The 16,096-nt window shown below is 35.2% G+C and overlaps 1 protein-coding gene across 3 annotated transcripts in view; it reads left to right on the top strand.

Annotated features, from left to right (window-relative positions):
* HCRTR2 (hypocretin receptor 2) overlaps nt 1-16,096 on the top strand; it is a 35,875-nt gene that overhangs the window by 11,804 nt on the left and 7,975 nt on the right. For all 3 annotated transcript variants that reach the window (XR_004496496.1, XM_033513009.1, XM_033513010.1), the window contains exons 2-5: nt 2,145-2,323; nt 3,773-4,016; nt 10,938-11,053; nt 15,681-15,901. Coding sequence is in view for 2 of the 3 variants with exons in the window: in XM_033513009.1 (XP_033368900.1) it covers nt 2,145-2,323; nt 3,773-4,016; nt 10,938-11,053; nt 15,681-15,901 (760 nt within the window). In the remaining variant the exon portion in view is untranslated. The remainder of the gene's footprint in view (nt 1-2,144; nt 2,324-3,772; nt 4,017-10,937; nt 11,054-15,680; nt 15,902-16,096) is intronic.

Here is a 16,096-nt window from a genome sequence, read left to right as displayed (position 1 = left end):
GGAGAAAACAATAGAATAAATGTATACTGCATTCTCTTCAAAACCAGTGCACGAATATTGAAGATCTTTGTAGAGGGGTTTTCATTTGCATTTGTGAGAGCATGATACGTATATAGCAAAAATTAAATTTATATGAGATACAGAATACAGAGCTATCTCTGCAACACATTAAAATATATGGAAAACATATGTTGCATTACAACAGAGGTTTTAGATGAACCTTGGAAGCCTGTATCTTAAGAAGATAGTTAATAAAATCACCTCGTCTTAGAGAAACCGAAGGCCACCTAGCCTCCCCCTTTCTCTGTGTCCTAGTCTAAGTGTCTAAACATAACCCTCATGAAGAGCCAATCTCAGCTTCTGCCACTGCACTGAAAGATCTTGAAAGAGTATTCTGCCAGTTTTGGTCACTGCACTCTGACCAGAAAGGTTTGTCTCAGTCTGAAAGTGTCCAGAGAGCAGCAACAAGGATGGTTGCAGAAGTTCTAGAAATGACAGAGTAGAAGATAAAGAGCTCTGAAGTCCTGAGGAAATATGTAACAAAAATCCTTACATATGTGAAGCATTGCTGCAGGAAAATAACTCTTCCTCATTCCTGCCTACGTGCAGATAGAAAAAAAAGTTATATAAATAGCAGCAAAATAAAAGTAGATTAGACATAAGAATATTTTTTTATTTTTTTTGTTGGTGGGAAAATAATTAAACAATGTAAAACATTTAAGAGACGTGTGATGTCTTCAAATATAACAGATTTTCAAATTTAAATTTACCAACAGTTGCTAAGTTGTAGTCTCGCTGTAGTACTGTTGCTCTAAGGACATAAGATTTGTGGAATGAAGTAATATATTTTATTAGATCAACTGATACAGCTGGAAGACAGACAGAAGCTTTCAGGCACATCATCCTTCTTAGGATCTAAAGAAGCATCTGATCTCAAGAGCTTATGTGCCTTAAAGACTGTGTACTTTTTTCCAGCTGTTTTAGCTCATTTAATGGCTATAAGAGAGCAGCTTAACTCTGGCAGATTCCATTTTAGGTTTGGGCAACCTCTTGAGGACCTTTTAAGCTCAATTTTTTAACATTCTCTGATCTGTTTAATATATCTAAATTAAGCATTGTGCTATATCCTGGCAGATTAGGAGACTTTGAATCTTCATCTAGATGTGCGTGATGGATGAATAATTGTTTGCAGGGAAGACCCTTTGATGTACAGTGAATTGTATCCTTGTCTTACAAGAAGTATTGTGGTGTTTCTGGAAAATTTTGCGCATCAGTTTTTAAAGATCTTTGGGTGAACGAATTTAAAAATCTAAATAATTAAAAATCTTTTGATTGCTCCAGTCACTCAGGGTTTGACTTCCAAAATTATTTTAAAAATTACTTTTCTGCTACTTTGTCAGACTTAATTATGGCATTTTAAATTTAGCAGCTTATGAATTCAATGTAATGATTTTAAAGATCGATTTGCCTCATTTCTAAAAGTCTCAGTTTGAAAAAGAGCAACATAAAATATACAAAACAGGCTTTAAAGGCACATCTTATAAGATGCCTGCTACATGCTGCTTTTGATCACCATCAAAAATGTAACATTTAATACAGCAAAAATTTCTTTTATTAAATTAAAATCACAGTTACCCAGAAAATTGTTACAGATTCTCTGCAGATGCAATAGATATGTTAAATCCAGAAAAATATTTTATAAAATTATATTTTTACAGTGTAAAAGATTCTGTGTTGTAGCAATTTGATTGAAGCATCATGCTATCATAAGAAAAGAGAAAAACTTTTACAGGTATAGATGTATATTGCTGTAGAATAGAGCCAATGGCTTGAAAGAGAAATGAAGAAAGTTGTATGGATAGTTAGTGAAGATTAAGAGAGAAATAAGATGCTTTATATATTGGATTATTTCCCACATTGCAGTCTGTGGAAAGTCTGTTTGTGTATCAAGGATCTCTCTACAAGTACTCTCTTGTTTCCACTCTAAAAGAAAACACATGGTTCTTGCACTGAACTGCATATTCAGATATTCTGTGTTAAACAAAGGACACAAACATTTCCTTAATTCCATGAAGTCAAATGTTTTCTTCTTAAAGCATTCCCTAAGTCACTTCCATCTCACTAACTTGTCTTTCCAAATTCAGTTTGCCTTGCAGTGTGGAAGAATCATCACATGCGGACCGTTACCAACTATTTCATAGTGAATCTTTCTCTGGCTGACATTCTGGTCACAATTACTTGTCTTCCAGCAACTTTAGTTGTGGACATCACAGAAACGTGGTTCTTTGGGCAGACCCTCTGTAAAGTGATTCCCTACTTACAGGTATTATTTTTCTGTTTGTGTACACGTTACCCATGTTATGAAAACCAGAAATGACAATAGCATCTCCCTAATACTTCTAATCTAATGAATGTCTATACCTGATACTGAGTAGGTATCTCAGAGTACATGCTGAGGCCTAAAAGACTGTGGAATGTGATTATGCATAATAAAGAATGGTTTTGATCCATCTGATTGTCAGACTTTGGCAATACATTTTTGGGGACATTTTTCTGATGCTCTTTAATTTTTTTGATTTTTTTTTAAATGATTCAGAAAGGATGTAAAGCAATAAAAATATCTGTAAATAGAAATAAAGTTATTAATATTTTCTCTGTGTGGTTCTGAACAGCTACACAAGTGTCCAGGACAGAGAATCCAACTTCTGAAGGCAGTATGGGCTTTTTTTGTGTTTACTGGTTTTGTGTCAAAGTATCCAGGTTCATTGGGAGTTGATCAGATTGTCTGCCTTAAGCAATAATTGCTTCTACTCATTTACTTAACTAGTTTTGAAAATACTTGCATCAAAATGATTGACAAATGCCTTCCCTAAGAGTAGGTGTATGGATGAACTGACTGGGCAAACTAGAATGACAAGTGCTTGGCTTTGTAGTCATTAAAATTCAGAAGAATTAAGCAGTACTCAGAGTGTATGCAGATCACCAGCTCTGTGCCTGCAGCACAGTTTATATTTGCAGAAGACACATCTATGGCCAAAGAGCCACATTGTCAAAGGCAATGTTCTCCAGCAGCTATGAGCTCTACTTGATACAATCAAAATCACAACTTTGTTTTTCAAAACCTCCTTTCTAGTGAAAGAAAATCTGAAAGAAAATCTGAAGAGTAAGTGATCAACTAGCACACAAATTGAAAGAATAAAACTGAAGTGATAGGTTATTTCCTTTAGTGAATAAAAGGTAAAATGTCTTAATCTGCCTTAAGGTGATTGTTGTCAAGGACTTTTTCATGAGATCCTGAGTTTCACTGTTCTTGTAAAGTAAAAAGCAAAATAATGGCTCTAGCATGCTAATATAACATAGAAACCAACTAATTTTTCTATAAAGAAAAATAGATTAAATTCACAGTCTAATGTTTTAAAAGCTTTTTTTTTTTTCAGATTAAGTTTTATAAATTTCCAATTGATTAAATTTTCTTTTTCACAATTTGATTTTGCAACACTTATTCAGTTTAGTTAGCATCTTAATGTGTGAATTGTCCTGTGGATTCTAGTCGGAGTTCAGCAGATGAGGATATCTGTTGTAATTCTGTAAGAAATTATTTTAAAAGGAGTCTTTTTTCTGGGAGTCTATTTAACAATTGCAGATAAAGAACTAACTATGTTGAAAATACAAATAATTTTTAAAACTCTGGGGGAAAAATGCGATAAATTATTTTTGAAACTCTGGGAAAAAGCCCTACATTTGTATTTACAGAATATTCCTTTTTCTTTAGACAGTTTCTGTCTCTGTGTCTGTCCTAACACTCAGCTGCATTGCTTTGGATCGATGGTATGCAATTTGTCACCCTTTGATGTTTAAAAGCACAGCCAAGCGAGCAAGGAACAGCATTATAATTATCTGGATTGTGTCCTGCATCATAATGATTCCTCAGGCTATTGTTATGGAGTGCAGCAGTGTGTTCCCAGGATTAGCCAATAAAACCACCTTGTTCACAGTGTGTGATGAGCACTGGGGAGGTGAGTCTGTCATTGACCATACGAGCTGAGTTTGTACTGCTATAAAATAATCAAAATATCAGATGTTAATATGAAGTCAAGTTGTATAAACATAACACAAAATGTTCTTGATTATATAAGCTTTCCTGGAACTATCATTTTTCAAATTCTGTGAAATTTCTGTGAATTTCTTTTGTGTTGTTGAGGCTTAAAGTACATTTTAAATGAAGTTTAAATGAATGAGGCTGACAAGTGTCATGACGATGTTAATGCTTCCCAGAGTTCAGAAATGTTCCCACCCTTCAATGCTTATGCTTATATAATTCTGTGACTGATGGACACTGCAGGTATACAAAGACTTCAGTATTTAGCTTTACGAAGTAACTATGCAAGAACAGATTTTTCTGTTTACCAGGTATTTTGCTAATTGCTGGCATTTGACTAGTGCTTATAGGTATCTCCTGGGAGTTCAGTGAAAATTAAAGATAAATGTCATTGCAGAATTTACAGTGGTGTCATCAATATAGGGTAGTGAGTTAAACTAAAATTTGAAATTTGTCGTGGACAAAATCATTCAAATAACTTTGGGGAAGAAATCAGTTACAAATTAGTCTATACAATAAGTGTAATCCTGCCCTTCCAGATTAACTTTGAATCTAACATGTTCTGTGTGTGAATGAAGCTATAAGGATTGCCAGGGAGTAACTTCTTCTATTTTGTCTTGGTTCACAGCAAGTGGTGTGAGCCACCCACCCAAATGGTTAGGGCTCGACTCTGGTGGGCCTTGGCAGACCTCCAATGCTAACAGAGTGCATGAGTTACATGCTGTGACTCTGACACTGGATATAATGGCCATCAGTAATACCATTATTCACACACGGGAAAATAAAGCCAAGTTTGCCAAAACATGTAACTAAAAGGTGCCTGTGTTTAAAAGCCTTCGGTCTGGCTTGACAGAATAAGATATTCTCCCAGATCTGTCTCTGTAGAAGAAGATTCCAGTCCTGTGAACAATTATGATAAAATACAACTGGATCACCTGTACTTAATTATCATGATAAATTATCTTAAACAGCCTGAACTGCTGAGGGCTCTTCCATGTGCTGTTCTGGAAGTTCCTTCCCTGCTAATGGCTTTCACAGAGCCACCAGAGGATTAATGAGAAGACACTGGGAATTGCATTCCCTGCTCTCTATCTCCTTCAGTTAGTCCTCTGGGACAAGGCAAGGGAGTAGAGGTGGCCACTAGCTCACTGGTGCTCATTGCTGACTAAGGTGTGCTCTAAGTTTGTAGCAGAGAGGAAGCCTCTACTCTGTTAAGCTGTATTGTACTTAGTGTTTCATTGGAGAGGACACATCTGCTCTTTACTTCTAGTGTTCTTTCTTCATCTGTGAAAAATTTTGTATCCCCTTCTGCATAGATACTATCTTCTTTCACAACGTTCATTTCAAGTACTATTTTTGTCCACTCATTTTGGTGCAGAACCAATTATTCATGCCTTCATCACTTCAGGGTTAACTCTGCAGCAAAGATTCTTTTCATCTCAGCCTAGGAAATGATGTGGTTAATTAATTAGGAAGTCAAGAGAGCATTTCATCAGGGAATGTAATCTCAGAATTTCCAGCTCTGTATTGGCCACTTTTTAATTCCCAATAGGAAAGTGTTGCTTTTGAACTACAGAGTCTGTGGTAGGCTTAGAAATATTTTAAAGAGTGCCTCTTGTTCAGTTGTGCTGAAGTAATTTCAGCCTGAGGTGAAGCACCCACTATACAAAGAAGGAACGAGACACAACCAACAAGAAACAACCAACCCAAACTCCTGTGAGCTTGCAAGACTCTACTCCTATGGAGTGTATTTGTCTAAATTTAAATCTACTGGTCTTCAGGTTATGATGTGAGTCTTCACTTGGATGGTTAGAGAGATAAAAGGGATTGTAATAAAGGCAGATACTTGTGTATAGAATAAATTTCTTTGTGTCTGACTTCAGAAAGGGTGTGCAAACACTCCAATTTTTCTTTAAATTGTTATTTATATTGCATGTGAAAATAATAATTTTATATTAACAAGTTTCCTGAAATGGGAAGCTTTTCACTCCAGGGAAAGATAATAATCCTATTTTTATCTTGCTGCCTTTTTAATGAATAATCCTTCTAATGGCAATGCACTATCATTGCTAGTTATTCTGCTGGTGCATTTTGGATATCCTTAAAAAAATCTCCATGTTCTAATAAAAGCTAATCAGAGTAACTTGAAAGAAGAATCTTTATATGCATTAAATTACAAGCAGATTTCTCAAAATTGCTTAGTAAAACTAGAGTTAACCATATTTTACAATGAGGATAATATATATATATATATATATATACATATATATATATATACACACACATCCCTTTCAGACTATAGAGTGTCATTAAAAAATAATTCCCATTCCTATTCTAATTTCTAATTTCCCATTAGAAAGTGTCTAAGGACTCTGAGTTAGGTCAAAGCATAGAATATGTGGTTTTATTCTACAGAAAAATAGTGTTTGAAATCACAAAGGCCCCCAAAAAGAAGAACAAAAGAAAAGGGTAACAAGGCAGTGGTTTGAAAAGAGTGGTGAGCCTTAAAGCTGGAAGAAGAAATAAAAAGCTAACAATTTTAAAGAAAATAGTTACATTTTTGTTGGATTTTTTTGGCCTTTTTTGACTATGCAAATATAGAGGGTCAAAGAAGGAGCTAACTAGGAGGATGCTGAAGGAGAGGGAAATTCATGCTGCTACAAATAACCTTTCTTTGTAAAGAGAAGGTGGAGATGTAGATGTTGCACACACTCAGGAGACCCTGAGAAAGTCCTACAGGAGAACCAATTTAGAGAAAGGGGTTGTATTTGGGTGTTTGTTGCTTTGTTTAGAACTGCATACAATTAATGCTGTCTAAAATTACAATACATCTGATAAAATCTTTGCAGAGAATCATGTACACCATATGTTCCGAGGATGTTAAACTGTGAATGTTAAAGACTGCCAGTGACTGCAAATGGAGCAATAGTTCAGCCTAAAGCAGAGCTCAATTTCTTTATAATTGCTTCTGGCATTCCTGAATGTAAAATGCATTGCCAGTTCTAGGCTGAGGGTTTTTCATCTTGAGTACTGTCTAATAACAATATTTTATTTGGAAGTGCAGAAGGATCCAACATGTGACCTATGCGGGCTCACTTAAGGAGCCAGAGTTGGCCACAGTTCTATAATGGCCTGTAATTGCTGTGCTGAATTTGATGATAAAGTGCCAAAATAAAAGAAATGTATATTAAAATGAGTTCACCATGTGTCCAAGTCAGCTAAGTACATTGTCTTAGAGCTGTTCAAGAAGAGAGTGTTAGCCAAAGTGCTTTAGCCAAGCAAGTGATAAAAAGAATATGGAGATAATCCTTTTCCAAAACTGCATGGTTGAATGGAAACAAAGGAAAGACTTTGTGTTCCATTTCCTCTTAGACTACTCATACAATAGTACAAAAACCACATTCTCTTAATTCTGGAAAACAAATAGCTGGAAATTGCAGTACTGCAAGAAGCTTTATACATCCTGTTTATCAAAAGGTTCAGAATTTAATGAAAAATTTGTGGAATATTTTAATGCAGGAGGAAGTCAGAATATTTCTAATACTAAAATTATGCTGGGTGTTATTGTAAGTTGATAACTCAAGCACAATATGTTAGGTTTCAAAATGTAATTTTAGTATTAGCTAACCATAAGTACTCTGACATAGGGACTTAATTTGGAAGCAGTGCATTATGTGGCTGATTTTTTTTGTGCTATAGGCACCCACTTCCTAACATCCCTAATTATTAAGCTTCATTTTAAAAATGTACACTTTTATTTACATTGCTTCTCTATGTTGGTAACTCCAAAACCTCATGGGTGTCTTCCTATGATTAGGGAACCTGGGAACTCTGCTGATGTTCAACAAACTTGATAGTCCTGCTTTTCCTTATTCTTAAAGAAGCTGTCAGGAATACCAATTTTTTTAAGCACTATGGCTAAATGGACTATTTCATTTGCTAGACATATCAAAATGTTTTGAGTCTGTTTATTTCGGTTTGATTACACATGTATATGTATACATATATGTATATATATATATATTTACACAAATATAGCAAAATTTTGGCAAAAATCCAGTTTCAATCTACTGATTTCAGGCTGGGAATGGAAGACCATGTAGAGAGGGAAGCTTTAGAAAATTTTAAAATGTATTTAATAACCCCTGTAGTAGACAGATGAAAGCTTGTTCTAACGTACTGATCCTTTATCATCTGGGGTAATTACAGTGTATCAGAATGAAGCTGAGTAGGAATGCTGATCTGAACCCAGTCCAACCCCTATGACCACCTGTTTGCTTTATGTTTTATTCTCTCTTTTAAAGAGAATAGTAGCCAGAGACATGAGTGTCATTATTTTATTCTTAAAGAGATGGTTACTCCAGCTAAGAACAATCACCCCCTGTCCCGAAGTCCATTATGTGACCATGGAAGGCAAGGACACTTTTCTCCTCTTCTGCTTGGCTGTAAGAGTTTCAGCTGTCCCAGTCAGCAGGACCACAGACTGATTGATGTTTGCATTTAAGGAGCCTGGAACTCACTTGATAAATGAATAGTATCCTTGGCCAGCCCTCCTCCTTCTTGCTGCTGTGATTGTCAAACAGCTTTAAAGCTTTTCTTTGGCTTGAGAAGCTAAACAGAGTCATGCTTCTTAGGGAAAAGTTCTGCAAAGGGCTTTGCCCTGGGTGGAGGAGGGACAGGTTTCCTTTGATGTTTAGCAGCTGGCACTTTCCAGGTGGCTAAACTTCAAAGGCAAGTGTTAGGATCTTCCTCCAACCTGGTCCTCAGTTCTTTGTAGATAGCTAGGCTCATTTAATGTTTTACTTTACTTGGAATGCTAAATTGGAAGTCATAAACTCCAGATGGCCTTTTAAATATGTACCGTGCTTCTACCTGAAAGGGGCCCGGCTGCCGGCAGAGCATTGATGGGGCAGGTGGCACCTCCTCCTGAGGGGAAAGAATGTACTTTCAGTTCTGACCTCCTGTGATCCCAGCCAGTCACGTTACTCCAGTCTCTTCTTAATCTCCCCACCTGTGAAGCATGCATATCAGTACTTCCCTGGCTAGCAGGACTGCTGTGGGGCTGCATTTTCTGGAATGCAAAAGCAAGTTTGGGATTATCAATCAACATATAATCTCACATTAATGCCACTTATAAAAAACTGCCCCAAATGGTCTGGCTCCCCAAGGGATATTGACAAGAGTTAGTAACTGCAGGTGCTAGTTATGAGTTGGTAAACTGGTTTGCTACAGGATCTTAGAGCAAGTAAGATGTCAAATACTACTCATCTGAATTTTCTGAACCCTGATCCATCAAAACTATCAAATGTCCGTGGCAGCATCTCTATTACCTTTGCTGGGAAAGAAGATTCGCTGTATTTTTCTGTAGCAGGTTTCCATCTCCTTGATACTGAAGGTTTTCTGACTGGCACTTCCAGGTGGCACTTTCAGGTCCAATGACAAGTGGGAGATTACTTGAGTCTGCATTTAAGGGAGCCTGGAATTTACATGATGGTATTCTCCTCCCTGCTGTGAGAGTTATGGAGCAAGTCTTTGTATATCTTTGTCTGAACAAGCTCTGAGATTCTCCTGGGGCATGCTTTTCTTTGATAGGGTCCACAGTCACAGTCACTTTAACAAGCAGAAAATAATTCTGATGCACCAAAGGTTTGATCTTGTGCAACTCTTTTCTTTTTTTTTAATTTTTTTGCTTTAAACAACAATCAATACAGAATTTCACTTTCAGATCTTATAATCCTGAAACATTTGGAAATTCTGGAAATTAACATAAACTTTCCTTCTTTATTCTAGCCAAGGCTCAATGATTAGGATTACCTTGCAATTTTTCTCTTGGATTTACCTCTTCATGAGGTGCAGTTTCTCTTCTGCTATGTGTTGTTACTCTCCAAAATGTTCATTCCATTCCTGAGGCCATCCATAGATGTTAAGTTGTAATTAATAACAACAGTTGGTAATGGCAAACTACAATTAATGTTACAAAAGAAGACAAGTTTTCAGGCAGTGCACATTCTGGTGTAAACCACTGATGGAGCTTAAGATGCAACATTCTTAAAACTCAATACACTCACAGCACTTTTAATGTTTTCTCTAAGCAAATAACATTCATAAATTGTCTTTTGAAAAGAGATAGATGGGAAATTAGAACACAACAGTACCGAACTCATTATTGTTAAAGCTGAGTTAAAAAACATCCTGGAGATAGCCTAGGTTTAAAGCACTTGAATGTATTGATTCTATTTTTTTAATTTAATAATAATAATTAATTACTGAGTCTTAATCACATATATTCTGCCACCAAACAGTGATTTATGAAATGTCTGTCTTTCCTCCCATCAGTGTCCTGTGTGCTGTAGTTTGCAGTTGCAGTGTTTATAGGTGCAGTTTACTCAGGGATTAGTAAACTAGTCATAAATATAGTAGCATTTGCAGAATTAAAAATAAAGACAGTTACACAACCTTTCAATATGACAAGGACGAGTTAGATTGGGTGATTACTTACCTATTTTTAGATAACAAAAATTTTCACTTTTAGATAACATTTCATTTTTAGATAACAAAATTAATCCATCACTGTTTTAACAAAAAGTAAAATATAAAGAAATAATATGATAATAAATCAGTAATGTGATATAGGAGATCCTTGAGGTAAAAAGCATGTTTCTAATAGAATGTATCTAGAAGTGATTAAAAAAAAAATATTGACCATAATATTATTTGGTGCATTTTTCTATTATGTTAAAAAAAAAAAAAAGCATATCTATATGAATAATTTTCTTAAGGTGATTTTGAAATATATGTATATTTAAATGCAACTTTCCTATTTGAATTCTCTTTCCAGCTGAGGTTTACCCCAAAATGTATCACACATGCTTTTTTCTGGTGACATACATGGCACCACTGTGTCTTATGGTGTTGGCCTATTTGCAAATATTCCGAAAGCTGTGGTGTCGCCAGGTAAGTCATTTAGCACTGGCTCTGTTTACTTGCTCTTGCAACTTTGTGCAGATTCCCATGTACAACCTCTTTCTTTATAAACTCCATGTTGTCGCTTAAGACTTTGATTTTGACATCCATACTGGTGTACAGACACCTTGGGTAAGCATTGAGATGTATTGAAAAATTAAGGGAGTCAGAAAGTAAACTGATGTCTCGTTTTCTGTCTGTGAAGGGCTTTCTCTTAGAGAGAAGGAAAGCAAAAGGCAACAGAAAAATTGATTATAGTTAGAAGAAAGATCTCTCTCACTGTATCTGAAATGATTACCAAAATACCTTAGGTGACCTTATTTATACTGCTAAAATCTCCTGTAGCAGTCAAAATTTAAGACTGGCTTTCTTATTTTGTTAGTTTTATTTTTATTTTTCTTACTCGGGTTGATGGCAGGTCCAGTCTGAATGAAATGAAAACTAGAAGGTCCAGCTATCAGTACTGGGAGACTGGAATTGCCTGATGTGAATCTGGCTGTTACCAATAACACTTGATGTGATTTGATGACAAATAATTGACACCATTTCTAATGTGAACATCTGTTTCTTTCAAGCTTCAAATAAAAAATACAGGAAAGAAAACAAGAATACTAAACAAAACAAACTAAAAAACCCACCAAGACAAACAAAGGACATTTGAATTTAAGTGTCAAAAAAGATGTAGTTTTTTTTCAGGAAACTTTAAAAATTATTTTGTGTGTGTGAACTGCAATTTGTCATGCACCAGTCTGGTGCTCTCTTCTGTCTTCTGCTTTGTCCAGCTGTAGTCCACCACCAGCTGCCCTGTAATTCTGTAAAGGACAATAAACTCATCCTGTAGAAGAAATGATGCAAGACATTCTCTCTCAAGTGCTTCTAACAATGGTTCATATTTCCATCAACATATGGGCATGAATCACTTTTCTCTCACCAGCTTGTTTGATACCATCCAATTTTGAGGCTGTCCTGGGCAAGGGATAATACTGGCCCTATGAGAAACATTTTTCATGCAGTTCAAATTGATTCATCAAAGAAATTATAAATAGACTTTAGATTTCTAGATATACATATGATAAAATTAAAAATCAAATCTTATGCTGACAGAATATATCTCTTGCAAGTAACTCATATACAGAAAATACCAAATCCACTTTAAGGCTTTTTTTTTATCTTCCATAAGTCATAACAGCAATTTTTGTTACTTTAATCAGATTAGGTTAAACCAGAATTGCTGTTTATCATGCTTGTCATGCTTTGAATTGCTAAATTTATCATGCTTTAAATTGTTATTTTTGCTTTTAATTTCTTAGGTTGATAAGATTAATTAACAAGATATCTTGGAGATAGAATTTAACCTTTACGGTTTGAAAACACTATTCTCCAGAACAAAGGATTTCTTGCTTAGTCTTGTTATTCAGTTCAGTCTAAACATACTTTTAATATGCTCTGCCTTGCTGAATCTGTCCTGCATCATCCAATGACTTTATCACAATAATCCTTTTCAACCTTCTCTTCTATACCTTCCTTACAACCTGCCAACCTTCTGAAGCTCTAAATTAACTAAGTTAATGGAAAGCAGTTGTTCTTAACCTACACATAGTTGAAATTGCTGGTTCAGATGCAGAACAGAAGCTGAATGACTGGAAACCAACCTTTATTTTGGGGTTCCCCCTGCCTCCATTCCCCAGTTGTTTTAGCTGGTCTGTGTATTCTTCACAATATTTCTTCTCCCTATTCATCTTGCATGCTGACAAGGTTAGGATGATCCTTTATTTTTCAGTGGCTGGAAGAGAATTTCTACTACAGGCTTAGTGCTATCAGTGGTGCCAAATTACAGCTGTCTCTGCCTGGCCTAGATGATAGCATTATGTACAAGAGGCTGTGCTAAGTGAAATTAAAACCACTGCACATCTACTATCAACTCTGACTTGGCTGCAGCCATCAGGCACTTTTCTAAGTGCAGCAGGTGTGCTGTAATCAGTCATGCAGAACAAATGAATTCAGTGCTCTAAATGTATTCTTTGGTAACAGTTTAAAATAAAAATCATGCTGTTTACCAGAAATTCAGGTAAATGTGGTGATGTTATTGCAAGGTACAATGAGCCTTTCAGATGTTCATGATAGAAAAAACACAACTAACAGTAGATGCTTTATATGCCCTACATTTTTTCTAATTACATTTCTTTTTTAAAATGCAATGTGTTGTGCATGCAAATTTTCAGATGAAAAATAGAACATTGATTAACAAGTTATTGTTACTGTACTTTGTGTAATAGATCTTAAAATTTCTGATTGTATAAATCAAGCAGATCTTTGAATTAACAATTCACCTTTATAAAGACAAGAAAAATAATTTTAAAAATACTAGAAATTTTGAGTAATTTATTTTAATGACTAGCAAGGAAATAATGATTTAGAAATCTATATTCTTGTGTGGATTTTAAGTAGATTAAAAAACAGCTTCTGAACACACAGAACTGAATGCACTTATGATGAGAGTGTTGATACACGATTTCTAATATTAAGTTCCAAGTATGCTTCAGTTTTCTGATGTCCAAGTGCATTGACACTAAAGTCCATTTGTATTAATAATTAGTAACTCCATCATTTTTTAAAATTTTTTTTTGGTAGTTGAAATATACCCTTCCAATCTTTGAAAGCTGATACTAAATTTGAGAGATTTTCTTCGGTTATAAACCCCTTGAAAACTATCTGAGGAGATATAGAAAAGGTGCATAAGAAAGTAACTCTAAATTTTAGTACTTGTTTATTCACCGCTAATAGGCTTTTCATAAAACATTAGGATTACACAAATGCTTCAAAATTATCTCTATGACTGATTCATTACCAAAAAGCAAATATATGCATTATGGTCCCATGTATACACTTATATATACTTGTACATACTTAATCATAGAATCATTAAAACACTTATCATGAAAAAGGCCCTTAAGTTCATGGAATCCAACCACAGACCTAACACTGCCAAGTCCACCACTAAACCATGTCCCTGAGTGCCAGATCCACTTATCTTTTAAGTATCTCCAGGACTGTTGACTCAACCACTGGCCTGGGCAGCCTGGTCCAAGGCTTGACAACCCTTTCAGTGAAGAAATTTTTCCTTATATCCAATCTAAACCTTCCCTGGCTTAACTTGAGACCATTTCCTCTCATTCTATCACTTCTCTGCTACACCCCACAGCCAGGTAGGGTAAACCCCTTGCAATAGGACAGATGTGCAATTGTGAAGCTGAGTTGTTTTAAATCCATGGATACACAAGAAAAAGCCAAATGTTATAACTTATCTCCAATTTTGCTTCATAGATTTCCTGATCATTGCATGGCAACTTTGCCAAAATGTTCCAATAGTTGTATATCATGTTTGGTGGTGCACATAAATGCTGATCTAAGGGCTTGTCTATGCAAGGAAGATATTCACACACAACGCCCTCCCCCTGCCAACAAATAACTAAATAGACCAAAACCAAAAAACAACCAAAAAAAACCACCCAACCCCACAAAACCTCAACATAGTAGTTTTTCTAGAACAATTCTGAATGTGCATGCTTTTTAGTTTACTTTTATCTTTCTTAAATAAATATAAAAAAATTCATAATTTTCTGGTCAGTTTTTCTGGATAAGCCCCATTATAAAAAACTAAAAAAAGCTTACAATAGACAATGTGAACTTTCCAGATACTTTTGAACTTGAAATATTTCACAAGATTAGTCACCCTGCACACAATTGTACTATACATCAATAAAACTGTATTTACAGCCAAAAGGTTTTCACACTGTATGACATTGAAAATATTATAAATGTAATTGTAATAAGAGTTCTCTGAGAAAGTCCTTGACATCTGCAGTCTTTCACATTTCGCTGCAGGCAGGAAGTAATTTAAAAGAACTAAAGCAAAATTGTTTAACTTGGCTTGTTTTATGTGAGGGTACAGAAAACAAAAAAACAATTCTTTTTTTAATAGCATCGTCCTACATATGCTCATTGCAACATGTCTTTGACTAAACCAATTCTTTCTGTGTCTTGGCACCTTTCCATGATTTCCCTCAGTTTTAAAGAACTTTGCAGAGATATCCACACTTCAGCTGCGATTATTTGTTTAGTTACTTCACTGTCATCCAGGTTGCATGTATGAAGTTTTATGGCACTTAAAGCTATGCAGGCTTTAAATCCTCATTTTCCAGTACTGGAAAACTGTTTGGTATCTTAAATTAGCAGCATATAAATGGGGAAAACTACTCTGCTATACAGCAAAATATTTAATGTAGACCTTTTTAGCAATGTAATTGCAGCAATAGGGTTAGTAATTTTAATAGTTTGAGGACACAAGCAAGGCAAGGTATGTGGGAAGTACAGACAATTTGAGGGCATCAGTTGATATCTGTGAATAAAACACAATTTTTTATGCAGTCCCTCTAGTGTGTCTGAAATTTAGTTTACTGCAGCAACGTCAATTAATTTAATTTAAAAATCCTTTTTATCTGTGTGAGCTTACATTGTGTATGTCAAGCTGTCTATTTTTCTTGTTATATCTGTGGAAAAAAATCAGTTTTTAAAGTTGTTTTTTTTTTCAAAATGCCCCTTATTTTGTCTGCCTTAGATCCCAGGAACTTCTTCTGTTGTTCAGAAGAAATGGAAGCCTCAGCAGCCCTCAGCACAGCCCCGTGGGCTGGGACAATCAACAAAGTCAAAGATTAGTGCTGTGGCAGCTGAAATAAAACAGATTCGTGCAAGAAGGAAAACAGCACGTATGCTAATGGTTGTCCTTCTGGTTTTTGCACTTTGCTATCTACCAATCAGCATCCTCAATGTCTTGAAAAGGTAAAGTTTATCCCAAAATATAAACACTTGGTAAAGCTTTCTGTCTGTTACAAGATTCCTTTTATTCTGGCAGATACTTTTGATGGATAAGCTTACTTATTGCATGATAAAGAAGTGGAAAATAAGCATACAGTCATAAGAAAATATTATCTATTATGTATTTTATATATATATATATATATATATATATATATA

This window comes from Parus major, chromosome 3 (assembly GCF_001522545.3).
Source record: "Parus major isolate Abel chromosome 3, Parus_major1.1, whole genome shotgun sequence".
In the NCBI taxonomy this organism is placed as follows: Eukaryota; Metazoa; Chordata; class Aves; order Passeriformes; family Paridae; genus Parus; species Parus major.
This window is presented reverse-complemented; position numbering and strand designations above follow the sequence as displayed.